Below are 16,956 nucleotides of genomic sequence, written 5' to 3' on the forward strand. Positions count from 1 at the left end.
AAGAAAAACAATTATTTCTAAATTTTTCATAAACCATAAAATGTTTTAGTTATGTAGCTGCAAATTTTATACTTTTATTAGCTTTGTTTTAATAGTTCTTTTTTTATTCTTATTTTTTAACTTTTTATCAATTTTTTTTCAGTCGATGTACTACAGACTAAGAGTTGTCCTGACTGTGAACATCAGACTGGTGGTCAACTGAGGTTATAGCCTGTAGTAGTAGGATTTACATCTTGAATTCAGTGTCAGACTTCCATTTGTGTATAAAAAGTCTTAAAAAATTGATAAGCAGTTTTAGGAGATTCTGGTATGACACCTACAATGAGCTTAAAGTCAACATTCTTGACGTAGCACTTGAACAACACTATAGCAGTATTTATTGGGATATCAGACAATATATAGGCAATTTAAATTCAATATTGACATTTACGTCAGTGATATCCATGTCATCCTGATAGGGGATTACAATTTTGCCCTCTAATAACCCCTGAGCTCTCAAGTAAATGTCTAAATGCTACACTTTTTCCATCCTAATGCCTACAAATATATCTAATACTTTATTCACACTTGAAAGTTATAGAAAGCAAGTCCCCTTACTTTCTTTAAATCCCAAACTGTGCTACTTGTCCAACACTTTAAATGTCAAAATATTAAAATGTCTTCATGCATATGCATTTATCAATACCCATTGATGGAAAAACATATTAGCATATAAAATAATGTATAAATTTAAACTTAATGTTAAAGCATGTATAATTAACATAAGTTGAATACAGGTGATTTACACTACTGCACCTTTCAAGGAAGGACCGGAAATTTCCATTTCAATTACATTGTGCTTTGAATAGAATAAGTTTTGAAAATGTATATCCTGGTTAAATCAATGTATAGAAAATAAGAATAAGATTTTAGAATCTACTATCACATCTTGATAATTAAATTTCTAAAGTTTTCTTCAGTATAGATATATAGCTGTTTTTTAAGTATCATAATCATATATGGTCTAGGTGTCAATGCCAATAATTAAATTCTGAATGTTCCTAAATGCAAAACTTGGTTAATCTCTCTTGGCTTAAATCCACTAGGTATTTAGAGTGTAGTGAACCAAAAAAAATAATGTAACGAACACTCAAATACTAATACATAGTACTACCACAAATGTACATGTAGTAATATATATATGCGTACTATACCTACATATCGGGTCAGTGGAATCATGAAACTGCTGATCAGCAGATCTAAGGGTTAAGATTTTACAATCATGATACAAGAAAACATTGTTGAAAACTTATCTAAAAATATTCTTAAAATATTATGCTAGTGAATAGTGAATAATAGAGTATAATTAAATTTTATTGTGGTTTGTTATATTAATAAAAAAAAATAGAGGATAGCAACATTTTAAGATTTAAACTCTTGTTTAATAATCCCTTCATTATTATTTTTTAGATATCATGATGACATCACCGAAATCTGGATTTCAGTAAACAAAAAAATTATTGGCATTGTGGCTATGAATTTGATGTTAAATTTTAACAAGAAGCAAAATTATTTATACCCTTGAGAAATTACATATTATTTGTATCAATCTTTAGGATTTTGAATTTAAAACGCGTGAATCAAATGGAAATAATAAATTGGTCCTTTTTTGCCACAAACGAGGAAATGTTCGCAAACAGAACAAGCATCGGCTGTCTGAACACCGAGTCTGAACCAGTTTTTGCAAAGGCGGCAATAAAAATAAAATATAAATCAATATGAAAACCAGTTGCATGCATTCAATTACTTAAATGTTCGATAATTTGGTCGATGTAAGAATACTGTATGTGCTGTCATGGTCAGCATTTCAATATTCATAAGCATGCATACTTCACATAATCACTCTGTCGGCCTAGCAACCGAGCCCGATCTTGACAGATGTGGGTATCGTGCGTGTTTATACATTTTTTTCAATGGTAACAAGTGCAAATATATATTGACATGTGTAGAAATGTTATGATTATACCATACTTACATAATAGTTTTGCAACCATCTCTCTAATTTTTCTTGAAGCACAGTAAATGTACCGATATTCACCAAACGTCTCAAAGATTCCGCCATTTTCGACGCTTTCTATCCGGCTCTCACGACGATGTGATGACGCATGCGTAACGATAGTTTGTGTATTTCCTTTGACGATGTCACGTGATCTCACTCACAGGTGTACAAAGATGATAACGGAACTCCCTAACGGTAAATAAGTAACCACACTATGACGTCAAGGCAGACAGAATTAGACCTACCCGGTGTAAATGTTATAATTGGCATTTTATTTCCTCAATACAGTGTGCCGGCGTCAAAAGTCTTTCTGCACTGAATTAATTTCCCCTTATCTATGCATTCTTTTCTTTTTTTCCCTCCTCATAAGTATTCTTATAGGAAATTGTCTTCTTTTTCTGCTCAACATTTTGGTGTAACATTTCATTTAGTGTGTTTATTAAGCAAAATGTGTCATCTTTCTAGCCAACAAATAAAGGAAAAAATTAGGTATCAAATTAACCATTCCACAAATGATATTTTGAAATGAATATCAGAATTTTTTGCAAATAATATGACCTAGGAGAGAAGGCATTTTACATCTTATTGATAAGAAAAATTATGTTAAAAATAGATTGAAATATGTGATCCAAAAATTAATTTTGGAATGTAAAAATATTTATAATGTATTGAGAAAATAAACTAAATATTAAGGAAAAATAATTAAAGGTAAGTTGTCATTAATATGAAAGGAAATCTTGAAAGTTGTCTGCATTAGTAGAATAATGTCGTAATTAAGTTCTTAAATCTACTTTATAAATTCCTGTAATGAATCACTACTCATTACCATTACATAATCAATAAACTGTTAAGAAAAACAATGGTGTGTGTATTAGTTAGTGATTTGCATTCAAGGTGTCAGAGCCAAAACTTATAAAAACTCTGTTCCCCTCCACCCAATGATGTTTCTGGCCAAATTTGGTTACATTCCATGCAAACTCTATGACTAGTAGTGATTTAAAGGATTTACCTCTATTTCCCCTATTGGGCCCCGCCCCTTCTGCCCTGGGGGGTCAGAGCCAAAATTTATACAAACTCTGTTCCCCTTCCCCCAAGGATGTTTCTGGGCAAATTTGGTCAGAATCCATGGAGAACTCTATGACTAGTAGGGATTTAAAGGAAATGTTGACAGACGGACGGACGACAGACGCCGCACCATGACATAGCCTCACTGGCCCTTCGTGCCAGGTGAGCTAATAAATCAATTATTGTCAAAAATTTGGTGCTGTACTAATGATTTCTTATGAACAGAGACCACAGACCGTACTTTGAAAGGTGATTCAAATAACTCACAATCTGATGATAACCAACTTCAAATAACTCACAATCTGATGATAACCAACTTCAAATAACTCACAATCTGATGATAACCAACTTCAAATAACTCACAATCTGATGATAACCAACTGAAATATTTCTTCCTTAATCTGTAGTTTGTATCAAATTTGAAGATGCATAACTTTGATGAACAGAGAAACCATTGTCAGCAATTAAGTTGGTCTATCAATAACCACTTTAGCTTATTCTGATCAGCAGGATGTTCACCGAAGGACATCCATGTATAATAGAGTTTTAAGAATTTCTTTCTCGGTGGTACTTCTTATTTGAATTTCAATCAAATATTCGATCTTTTTTTGGTCATCTATTGTATGCCATATTATAGAAAACAAATATTAATAATACCATACAAAAGAGATAGAATCATTATAATTGTCTGAATTAATTAGTGAATTGGAGTGAAAGAAATGGCATCAGTTCAAATGGGTGACCGATGACCTTGAGCTATCTTCAAGGTTAGACCTAAATCTAATAACATGTATATCTGTCAGACTAGGAAGAACAAGTCTTGGTAATATTTCTCAAACTTGCTTAAGAAAATACAACACTGTCTCTGTAACACTTTGACAAATTGTTTATTTTCCAGCTGATATTAATTACACACAATAGCAGATTTGTACTACACAACAAAATTGGTCATGATCATGTTCTCATATCACTGGGAAACAGCATAATAAAATAACAATGATGATAGATCAATTAATGAAATCATGAAGGAAAAAAATAACGAGATGAAATAAATAAGTCTTGATCATTCAGAATTTGGTCTAAACATTAATGGTGATAAAAACCATTCCTTGTACCAAATATTATAAATAAAAGTCAGGTACATGGTATAGATCAAAGTTTTAAATAAATTTGGATGATCATTTCCAAACCCAATTTAATTGAAATCTGTTGAATCACAATCTGAAGTTCAACTTATGATAAACATGTCTCGTTACAAATAATAGAATTAACCATGACCTGGAGTTGTAGTCGTGACCATATCAATCCTAATGATTACTGCATATTAACTTGGATTGTTTATTTGAAAGGAAAACAATTCTTCTGAAAATAATGGTGTTAACAATGACATTAACATATTATCATAAAACATATCGTATGTGATTAGAAATATTGGAGTATCAATGAATTAAATCCTGAACATGAAATTTATGAATAGAGACGTTCATATAAAATGAAGCTTGACATTTTTTACTTTTCCAGACCTCTATAGCAAAGGTATGTGACGGTAAAATGTTCCTGACACCTGGTAGGTAGAACTACCAGAAATATCGTGCAATATCATTTCCAAAAACACTGGTTTCTATGACAGTAACTTATTTGTTAAAATGACAGGGCATCATACACAAAAACATCCTGAAGCTTTGTATGACAAAGCCTAACTGGGATGAAAACACTACACAGCGTCGTGATAAATATGACAATGTGGAAAAAACATGAACCTGGAAACTTGAAGCAGAGATAACATGGGCTACTAATATAAAATATTCCACCATACCATAATTGATTGAGAGAAGAGCAACGGTGCTAAGAATTTTATTGTGACTAAGTTGAAGATCTGACAGCGAGTATTGATATGTTGAAAATTAAATAACATTGTTTTAATCTTTTCATAAAATAGATGAATTAATACTTGACAAAAATGACTCTATTCTGTATTTGCATATTACAGAGTTACCTACCCTTGCAGATAAGTAGTGATTGCGACATGTTTTAACGAGCATACTCTACATAACGTCACACTTTTCAGAGAAAGTGATGGGAGTTTCCCTCCCTAAATAATGTCACAATGAACATCCACTCACAACAGAGGTAACGCTGTTATATACAAAGACAAAATATCTAGTATGATGTAAAGCTAACAAAGGTGTCAATATGCAATTTTGTACACAATTATGACTGATACTATACTCCCATATTTACTGATACTATACTCCCATATTACTGACACTGTACTCCCATATTACTGACACTATACTCCCATATTACTGATACTATACTCCCATATTACTGATACTATACTCCAATATTACTGACACTGTACTCCAATATTACTGACACTGTACTCCCATATTACTGATACAATACTGCCATATTACTGATACTATACTCCAATATTTACTGATACTATACTCCAATATTACTGATACAGTACTCCCATATTAAATTGCTTTTGTGAAATACTGATATGCAAATGACTTTTGACAACTTTTAATCAAAGCAAAATGTTTTACACAGAATGGTAGTTAATGACATTGAAATGGTTTAACCAGATTGTAATGGTAAATTTCTTAGTATGTAAACTTTGAACATTTCAATCATGTTTCAAATACATACATACGAAAAATAACAATGCATGCAAAGGAAATGTTGGCAATATTTTTTAAAGATTTTTAAAATAAAATAATCGATTATTTCTCAATCCACTTTTCTACAGTGAACTGATGAGCAAAATGCACCATATGAAATGAAATATTTCCATCAAAGTACTTCTGGAATTCCATCAATTAAGAACAAGGTTTTAATATTGGTAAATGTTACATTAGATAGTACTAAAAGCATTGTCATGGTGATTTTATCCTTTAGATTCCAGACTTTGTACCCCTCATGGAATCTATTTATCAGATAACATTCAACTTCAGTACACTTATTGTATGGATATTAGATCTTCCACTCCAAGCCCACTTTTTCCTTCAGCATCACAGCGTCAATCAGATCGATGAACAATACAAATAACCACTTCAGTATCTCGTTTTTGCCTATCAGTTATCTGCCCTTGTGGGTAGGTGTTTATTGTTTGTGAGTAAGCACTGTATGTTACGAATACACATCCATACCTACAAACAAGGGCAGCTAACTCTGTCATAAACATAACCACAACTTAATCGCTAACTATCACCACTTTATCAGAGTCCTGTTCCAGTATAACATGTATCGGTAATTATCACAAAGTATACATCTGTAGTCCTGTTTCCATGTTTGTAGATAATTTATCCTTATTTTTATGCGCTGAAGTTTCACTTCCAACATGATTTTTTCATTTGCCATTAAATTGGTGTTTTCACATGTGTCATCACATGCTTAAGGTCCAGTTCTTCGTAATTTTGACGTTTTCTACTCGAATTGTCACTTATTTCCAATTTAGGGGGAAAATTGGAGAGAAAATAAAATAAAATGGCATGACACTATCAAGTAACTGTTGTTTCTATGATGTTGTTCCTGACAAGTTCATTGAGTTCTTGTAGACGATAATCCCCCGGCATAGGTAGTCGACTAATGTGTGGAGCCACCAAACTACAATAGAAAAATTTATCATTTCACCGACTATAAGCAGCTGCTACATCAATAGGACCACTTCTGTCTTAAATATAATTACAAAATCATCACTCTTAACAATATACATTGCTATTGTTTGTCAGTAGTTCTTTCGAAATACGCTAACTGGGGCTAAATATGTTTTGAGAATTCTTCCGGTATCGTTGATTGATGCGGCGATCTAGCTTGATAATATTTCATAAAATAATGCATATTCAAGCCGCAATGAGACAACGTAACTAGTATTTTTTGTACCCATATTACATACAAAACTTGCGGTAGTCATTGCACGCCGACTTCGCATGAATCAATATCTCGTCAACGAGACGCTTGATACGCACATGCATGTCTGGCGTATTCAAAAGAGTTTGGTTGAACTACCCATCAATGGCAGTTGTTGTAAGGTCGCATGGTTTCTTCAACCGATCGCAAACTAAGGTACGTTACGTTAATAAATAAACATATCGTTTCTCCAACCGATCGCGAACTGAGGTACGTTACGTTAATAAATAAACATATTGTTTCTCCAACCGATCACGAACTAAGGTACGTTACGTTAATGAATAAACATATTTGAAAGTGCAAATGCTTTGATTAGATGTTTGAGTCAGTGATGATACTAAAGTAATAATCTGCCGCTGCTGATGCAAATAGTATCAGCGTCGAATACCTTTGCAGATTCATGCATAAAATAACAAGCCATACGATAATGTTAATCTGTCACAATACTGATTTCTAGTTAAAATAAAGTATTTCCTCAGTACTTGTTACTTAGAAATTTTGAATGCTAATCTTTGCTAAATCTGCTGTTACTGTTGTCTCTGAAGAATAATTTTAATGCTAGATAACCATTATACAAACAATTAAAGCTTGACAAATGATGAGAAATGTAACTTTGCTAGCCAAGCCTAATCCATGTTTTCATATTACAGAGTCGCCTCCCTTGCAGGAAGGTTATGTATCCATCGTGATGTCAGTATTTTGAGAGCGAAACTTACATCTTTTTCCCTGAAAAGCATTGATGTTATGCTCACAATCACACGACGTCACAATCAGTACCTATCAGCAAGGGCAGATAACTTTGTAATATGCTAGTACAGAATAATAACTGGATGAATATAGACCACTGTCAGATTTACTCGTACGAGACATGATGACTATAGTATTGTCCATTGTACTGACCTTGAGAGTAGGTGGTCCCCGGTTGGATCTTGTATACTTATTAACGTTCTCAGGAGATGAGCACATTTCTTTGACATCTCGGACTGACACAGCCTGAGGACAGAACAGGCTTGTTAACAGTAAGTCTACAGGGTTCAGATATCAGAAAGGATTAATTACTTCAATCTTGTCAACTCTTGCCACAAAATATCCAATACAAAAAGAAAAGAGATCATTTTCTTTCAGAGCAATAAGGTTCTTTCATAAATCAACTTTAAATAGCATATCATAACAGGGGTTTCAATATCAGGCAGTACCCGGCACTTTTTGCCAGATAGACCTGGTTGTGGTACCGCCTGATTTGGGCTAAATTACATTAGCATACAGATAGTATAGAAAAGTACCCCACTGAAATTGCAATTATACCGCCTCTACTAAAAGATAATGAATTCCAGTCATAATGAAAAAAATTCTTAGGCTAAGGAGTATGTACTATTCTGAACATTATAATATATACAGTAACATTATATATAAAGATTTGCGCAGCAGTTGACCTACCTGTCTTTAGAATTGGCACACACTAAGCTTTCTACACGACTACACAGCGACATCACATCAGACTGTAATCCCTCCACATGTACATTGGACACATGCTACAAAAACATTACGATGGTATGTTGTAATGTTTTAAACTTACATTATATCACTACACTCCAGATTACAGTTAGATAGCATAGTTGTACACATTAATAGATTTAAACAATTTATATAACTTGTATAATGTTAGAAATTGAACAATGAAATCTTTGCATAGGTAAAATTGTCATTTTTTAAAAATGAAATCCCTAATTAAATTACTAACCCCATCTTTCTGTAAATAGTACTATAACTACTAAACCCTGTCTTTCTGTAAATTCTACTACATGTATAACTAAACGAACCCTGTCTTTCTGTAAATTCTACTATAACTACAAACCCAGTCTTTCAGTAAATTCTACTATAAATACTAACCCCATCTTTCTGTAAATCCCTACTTAAATACTAACCCAGTCTTTCAGTAAACTACTTAAATACAAACCCAGTCTTTCTGTAAATTCTACTAAATACTAACCCGTCTGTCAGTAAAATCCCTATATAAATCTAACCCTGTCTTTCTGTAAATTCTACTATAAATACAAACCCGTCTTTCTGTAAATCCTACTATAAATACTAACCCTGTCTGTCTGTAAATCCCTACTATAAATACTAACCCTGTCTGTCTGTAAATCCCTACTATAAATACTAACCCTGTCTGTCTGTAAACCCTACTATAAATACTAACCCAGTCTTTCTGTAAATCCCTACTATAAATACTAACCCTCTGTCTGTAAATCCCTACTATAAATACTAACCCCCCTGTCTGTAAATCCCTACTATAAATACTAACCCCGTCTGTCTGTAAATCCCTACTATAAATACTAACCCCGTCTGTCTGTAAAACCCTACTATAAATACTAACCCCGTCTGTCTGTAAATCCCTACTATAAATACTAACCCATCTTTCTGTCTGTAAATCCCTACTATAAATACTAACCCTGTCTCTGTCTGTAAATCCCTACTATAAATGCTAACCCCATCTTTCTGTAAACTCTACTATAAATACTAACTGTCTGTCTGTAAAACCCTACTATAAATACTAACCCCGTCTGTCTGTAAATCCCTACTATAAATACTAACCCCGTCTGTCTGTAAAACCCTACTATAAATACTAACCCCGTCTGTCTGTAATTCCCTACTATAAATACTAACCCCATCTGTCTGTAAACTCTACTTTAAATACTAACCCCATCTCTCTGTAAATCCCTACTATAAATACTAACCCCGTCTGTCTGTAAAACCCTACTATAAATACTAACCCCGTCTGTCTGTAAAACCCTACTATAAATACTAACCCCGTCTGTCTGTAAATCCCTACTATAAATACTAACCCTGTCTGTCTGTAAATCCCTACTATAAATACTAACCCCATCTTTCTGTAAACTCTACTATAAATATAACCCTCTTCTGTAAACCTACTATAAATACTAACCCGTCTGTCTGTCCCTGTAAATCTAACCCCGTCTGTCTGTAAATCCCTACTATAAATACTAACCCCATCTGTCTGTAAATCCCTACTATAAATCTAACCCCTTCTGTCTGTAAATCCCTACTAAACCCCTCTGTCTGTAAACATCCCTATCTTCTGTAAACACATAAATACAACCCCGTCTGTCTGTAAACCCTACTATAAATATCCATCTTCTGTAAAACTCTACTATAAATACTAACCCCATCTTCTGTTGTAAATCCCTACTATAAATACTAACCCATCTGTCTGTAAATCCCTACTATAAATACTAACCCCATCTGTCTGTAAATCCCTACTATAAATACTAACCCCTGTCTGTAATTCCCTCTACCCCTCTGTCTGTAATACTAACCCCATCTTCTGTAAATCCCTAATATAAACTAACACCGTCTGTCTAAATCCTACTATAAATACTACTATAAATACAAACCCCGTCTTTCTGTAAATCCCTACTATAAATGCTAACCCCATCTGTCTGTAAAATCCCTACTATAAATACTAACCCCGTCTGTCTGTAAATCCCTACTATAAATACTAACCCCGTCTGTCTGTAAATCCCTACTATAAATACTAACCCCATCTGTCTTGTAAACCCTACTATTAAATACTAACCCCGTCTGTCTGTAAATCCCTACTATAAATACTAACCCTGTCTGTCTTCCCTCTGTAAATACTTAACTCTATCTTTCTGTACCTCTATAAAATACTAACCCCATCTTTCTGTAAATCCCTACTATATAAATACTAACCCCATCTGTCTGTAAATCCCTACTATAAATACTAACCCCATCTGTCTGTAAATCCCTACTATAAATACTAACCCTGTCTGTCTGTAAATCCCTACTATAAATACTAACCCCATCTTTCTGTAAACTCTACTATAAATACTAACCCCGTCTGTCTGTAAATCCCTACTATAAATACTAACCCCGTCTGTCTGTAAAACCCTACTATAAATACTAACCCCGTCTGTCTGTAAATCCCTACTATAAATACTAACCCTGTCTGTCTGTAAATCCCTACTATAAATACTAACCCCATCTTTCTGTAAACTCTACTATAAATACTAACCCCGTCTGTCTGTAAATCCCTACTATAAATACTAACCCCGTCTTTCTGTAAATCCCTACTATAAATACTAACCCCATCTGTCTGTAAATCCCTACTATAAATACTAACCCCGTCTGTCTGTAAATCCCTACTATAAATACTAACCCTGTCTGTCTGTAAATCCCTACTATAAATACTAACCCCGTCTGTCTGTAAATCCCTACTATAAATACTAACCCCGTCTGTCTGTAAATCCCTACTATAAATACTAACCCCATCTGTCTGTAAATCTCTACTATAAATACTAACCCCATCTGTCTGTAAATCCCTACTATAAATACTAACCCCGTCTGTCTGTAAATCCCTACTATAAATACTAACTCCATCTTTCTGTAAACTCTACTATAAATACTAACCCCATCTGTCTGTAAATCCCTACTATAAATACTAACCCCATCTGTCTGTAAATCCCTACTATAAATACTAACCCCGTCTGTCTGTAAATCCCTACTATAAATACTAACCCTGTCTGTCTGTAAATCCCTACTATAAATACTTACTCCATCTTTCTGTAAACTCTACTATAAATACTAACCCCATCTGTCTGTAAATCCCTACTATAAATACTAACCCCGTCTGTCTGTAAATCCCTACTATAAATACTAACCCCGTCTGTCTGTAAATCCCTACTATAAATACTAACCCTGTCTGTCTGTAAATCCCTACTATAAATACTAACCCCATCTTTCTGTAAACTCTACTATAAATACTAACCCTGTCTGTCTGTAAATCCCTACTATAAATACTAACCCCATCTGTCTGTAAATCCCTACTATAAATACTAACCCCGTCTGTCTGTAAAACCCTACTATAAATACTAACCCCATCTGTCTGTAAATCCCTACTATAAATACTAACCCCGTCTGTCTGTAAATCCCTACTATAAATACTAACCCTGTCTGTCTGTAATTCCCTACTATAAATACTTACTCCATCTTTCTGTAAACTCTAATTTAAATACTAACCCAGTCTTTCAGTAAAACCCTACTATAAATACTAACCCCATCTGTCTGTAAATCCCTACTATAAATACTTACTCCATCTTTCTGTAAACTCTACTATAAATACTAACCCCGTCTGTCTGTAAATCCCTACTATAAATACTAACCCTGTCTGTCTGTAATTCCCTACTATAAATACTTACTCCATCTTTCTGTAAACTCTACTATAAATACTAACCCAGTCTTTCTAAACCTACTATAAATCCTGTCTGAAATCCATATAAATACTAACCCTGTCTGTCTGTAAAACCCTACTATAAATACTAACCCCATCTGTCTGTAAATCCCTACTATAAATACTTACTCCATCTTTCTGTAAACTCTACTATAAATACTTACCCCGTCTTTCTGTAAATCGTCACTATAACTACTAGTCCCATCTGTCTGTAAATCCCTACTATAAATACTAACCCCATCTGTCTGTAAATCCCTACTATAAATACTAACCCTGTCTGTCTGTAAATCCCTACTATAAATACTAACCCCATCTTTCTGTAAACTCTACTATAAATACTAACCCCGTCTGTCTGTAAATCCCTACTATAAATACTAGTCCCATCTGTCTGTAAATCCCTACTATAAATACTTACCCCGTCTTTCTGTAAATCGTCACTATAACTACTAGTCCCATCTGTCTGTAATTCCCTACTATAAATACTAACCCTGTCTGTCTGTAAATCCCTACTATAAATGCTAACCCCATCTTTCTGTAAACTCTTACCTAACTACAGCCCTGTCTGTCTGTAAATTCCCTACTATAAATACTTACCCCGTCTTTCTGTAAATCGTCACTATAACTACTAGCCCTGTCTGTCTGTAATTCCCTACTATAAATACTTACCCCGTCTTTCTGTAAATCGTCACTATAACTACTAGCCCTGTCTGTCTGTAATTCCCTACTATAAATACTTACCCCGTCTTTCTGTAAATCGTCACTATAACTACTAGCCCTGTCTGTCTGTAATTCCCTACTATAAATACTTACCCCGTCTTTCTGTAAATCGTCACTATAACTACTAGCCCTGTCTGTCTGTAATTCCCTACTATAAATACTTACCCCGTCTTTCTGTAAATCGTCACTATAACTACTAGCCCTGTCTGTCTGTAATTCCCTACTATAAATACTTACCCCGTCTTTCTGTAAATCGTCACTATAACTACTAGCCCTGTCTGTCTGTAAATCCCTACTATAAATACTTACCCCGTCTTTCTGTAAATCGTCACTATAACTACTAGTCCCATCTGTCTGTAAATCCCTACTATAAATACTTACCCCGTCTTTCTGTAAATCGTCACTATAACTACTAGTCCCATCTGTCTGTAAATCCCTACTATAAATACTTACCCCGTCTTTCTGTAAATCGTCACTATAACTACTAGTCCCATCTGTCTGTAAATCCCTACTATAAATACTTACCCCGTCTTTCTGTAAATATATCTAACCCCACTGTAATCCTACTATAACTACTACCCCATCTGTCTGTAAATCCCTACTATAAATATAACCCCATCTTCTGTAAACTACTATAAATACTAACCCCATCTGTCTGTAAATCCCTACTATAAATACTAACCCCATCTTTCTGTAAATCTCTACTATAAATACTAACCCCGTCTTTCTGTAAATCCCTACTATAAATACTTACCCCGTCTTTCTGTAAATCTACCCCATCTTCTATAAATCCCTACTATAAATACTAACCCCATCTGTCTGTAAATCCCTACTATAAATACTAACTCCATCTGTCTGTAAATCTCTACTATAAATACTTACCCCATCTTTCTGTAAAACTCTACTATAAATACTTACCCCGTCTGTCTGTAAAACCCTACTATAAATACTAGCCCCATCTGTCTGTAAATCTCTACTATAAATATACTGTACCCCTACCCGTCTTTCTGTAAATCGTCACTATAAATACTTCCCCATCTGTCTGTAATCCCTACTATAAATACTAACCCGTCTTTCTGTAAATCCTACTATAAATACTCCCGTCTGTCTGTAATCCCTACTATAAATACTTACCCCATCTTTCTGTAAATCGTCACTATAAATACTAACCCCATCTGTCTGTAAATCCCTACTATAAATACTAACCCCATCTGTCTGTAAATCCCTACTATAAATACTTACTCCATCTTTCTGTAAACTCTACTATAAATACTTACCCCGTCTTTCTGTAAATCGTCACTATAACTACTAGCCCCATCTGTCTGTAAATCTTCACTATAACTTCTAGCTAGTAGATCTCTCTTCAGATTCTCCAGCTCCTGACACAGATTGATGTAGTCCATGAACACATGACCACCCCTCGGCCAATCAACAACTTTGTTACAACGTGTTGGAGGAGATAACTCTGCCAGAAACTTTCTAAGATAGTCATGGTTTTCTGAAAGGAAATCCACAGGGTTTAATATATTGGTCTGTTTACAGTTTCAGAACAAATCAATTCTTGATGTAAATAAATGATGTCTGCGCGAACTACAGAAGTCCCTAGAAAATTTGAACACTTGTGTCTAAGTTGAAAGCCTGAACTGTTCAGAGAGTTAATTTTTCTGGTTTGCCAGATTCCATTTATATTTTATGAAATCCCCTGATATCTCTGTCTAGATTATCTGGATTTTTTCAGTTGGACTGTTAGTGATATTCAATATTAATGCTTACTTAGTAAAGCATTGCCATTAAACTAGACTTGTTTCTCTTCTTAATGGACTGTAGTACTACTCTGGTGTTATGTGGCATCAATCAAATAAACACTTAATGTTCCTTTCAAACTCAATTTAAATGACAATTAAAACATTGACACAAACTGACCATTGATGATAGCGTCTGCAGCGATGTGTTTGAGTACCACTCGGTGACTATCATTCCAATGTCCAGACTTGAGTAGATGCCACGCCTCATCATGAGGTCGATTCTCAAACCTTGCTCTCATCGCCTACAAACATAAATAAATCTTATTATTGATACTTATACTGTTTTGGTTATATTCATGATTATCACACACCAAAGTAAATATACATAAATATCTGTTAATCTATGCAAATTAATTAATGCCATACAATAAAGCATCTTTGAATAAATCTTGTACAAAGGCTATTAACATCTAATACAGAAACAAGGAAAACTATTAAATACAATAATGTCTTGTATATTCCAAATAAAACTATTACTCAGTGACACAATGGAGTTTCTGTACCTTGGCGAAATGAATCCACTCTGCAGGGACGTCTAGTTTTTCTCTAAGGAACTGCTCTTTTTCTTGGTAGAAGTGGTCTTTAGATAGACTGATGTGTCGGAGTAGTAGCTCTCGTACTGCAGACTCTCGGCTAAAACAAGAAACCAATAATTATAGAAATTTGCTATCAATGTGCATTTATCTTTCAGTCTCATGAAATAAACTTTCCTCTGTATGACAATATGAAGAGGTCACAACTGATTTGAACATTTGCCAGCTATGAAGAATACCTCTGTATGATTGACACAAGATCATTCCTGTAGACAATCTTTGGATGTAGATTTAGAAAATATTCCTAACAAAAGTATTTTGAATCCAGAAATTCCAGCCCATGTCCAAGAATGAAATTATTTTATAGAAACCTTTGTACCTAAATGTTTTTATGAAGAGGCAGTCAAGCTAAGATGTTTCAGCAAATATAGAATAGCTAACTTACTATGCTTGCTGTTCTATGTGGAGTACAGCGAACACGGCCCACTCCCAGAGACCAAGGGACTCGAGCTGGGAGGCGAAGTTCATGTGTATAGAGTTCCTATGGTAGGAGGACAAGTGTCTGTATCCTAGGGCGTCCAGGGATTGGTGGAGATGCCAGCTGGAAAAGAGGTCAAACAACTATATATAGGTCAAAGGCATCCACATATTGGTGGAGATGCCAGCTGGAAAAAAGTTCAAACTATACATAGGTCAAGGGCATCCACATAATGATGTCAAACAACCATATATAGGTCAAGGTCATCAAGGGATTAGTGGAGATGGCAGCTAGAAAATAGGTCAAACAATTAGATATAGGTCAAATGCATCCAAGGATTGGCGACTGGAAAACTTGAAAACTGGAAATTGATAGATTGACAACATGTATATATCAATATGAAGTTGGGATGATATATGATACAGGCTCAAGCTCATAGGAGTATTAAGGAAAATAGGTACATATAATTACCTAAGCTGGTAGTATTGGTAATGTGAGAGAAGGAGCTTACCTGAACTGGTTGTTGAGATGACTATAGAGCATATATGAATCAATAGTCCAGGTAACTGTGTGGCTATCTTACCTTAGCCGGTAGTCGAGGTGAGAGGACGTAGATGATGATGGGTTGAGAAGTGGTTGTAGATTATGTGACCGTTGAGAGTACAGTTTTAAGAGATGATAACAAGTGTCCTGTATCTCCAGGTTCTCATCGGTCCCCATAGTGGACAGGTCAGTGGTCTGCTCTAGGTATGGTGGCAGTGGTGGATTACAGTAACGTCCATACGTAGTCACCCCAAGGAAACCATTGTCGTACTCCTCTAGGGCTTGTTGGATAGCACAGCATGGAGGACACAGGAACCTGTACATAACAAGTATTATAAGAATAGTCGGTCAGACAGAAATACAAATGCCTCTACTTCAGGAGAGAATGTGACGCTACAGAAGTAGGTAACGCTAAATGCCTCTCTGCTTCATGGCAGAGACATAAAAAGATGTATTACACACAAATTAAATAAATTATACCTTTCTTTAAAACTTTGGGAATCTAATGGAATTGGAATGCTTTTACTATAATGCAGATAAAGGGACATGTATTTTTTGAAATGTTAAGGATGGCATAATTTTGTATTGAG

General features: G+C 34.6%; 1 protein-coding gene across 9 annotated transcripts in view; it reads right to left on the minus strand.

Moving 5' to 3' along the window:
* Positions 1 to 6,399: 6,399 nt before the first annotated feature.
* The window catches only part of LOC138327293 (nuclear pore complex protein Nup98-Nup96-like), a 54,566-nt gene continuing 44,009 nt past the window's right edge, over positions 6,400 to 16,956 (minus strand). For all 9 annotated transcript variants that reach the window (XM_069273266.1, XM_069273271.1, XM_069273267.1 and 6 more), the window contains 8 exons: positions 16,407 to 16,682; positions 15,791 to 15,946; positions 15,316 to 15,445; positions 14,931 to 15,054; positions 14,285 to 14,505; positions 8,456 to 8,550; positions 7,919 to 8,011; positions 6,400 to 6,715 (listed from right to left, as the gene is read on the minus strand). In XM_069273266.1, the coding sequence (XP_069129367.1) occupies positions 6,610 to 6,715; positions 7,919 to 8,011; positions 8,456 to 8,550; positions 14,285 to 14,505; positions 14,931 to 15,054; positions 15,316 to 15,445; positions 15,791 to 15,946; positions 16,407 to 16,682 (1,201 nt within the window). In that variant the 3' untranslated portion in view covers positions 6,400 to 6,609. The remainder of the gene's footprint in view (positions 6,716 to 7,918; positions 8,012 to 8,455; positions 8,551 to 14,284; positions 14,506 to 14,930; positions 15,055 to 15,315; positions 15,446 to 15,790; positions 15,947 to 16,406; positions 16,683 to 16,956) is intronic.

This window comes from Argopecten irradians, chromosome 7, assembly GCF_041381155.1.
Source record: "Argopecten irradians isolate NY chromosome 7, Ai_NY, whole genome shotgun sequence".
NCBI lineage: Eukaryota > Metazoa > Mollusca > Bivalvia > Pectinida > Pectinidae > Argopecten > Argopecten irradians.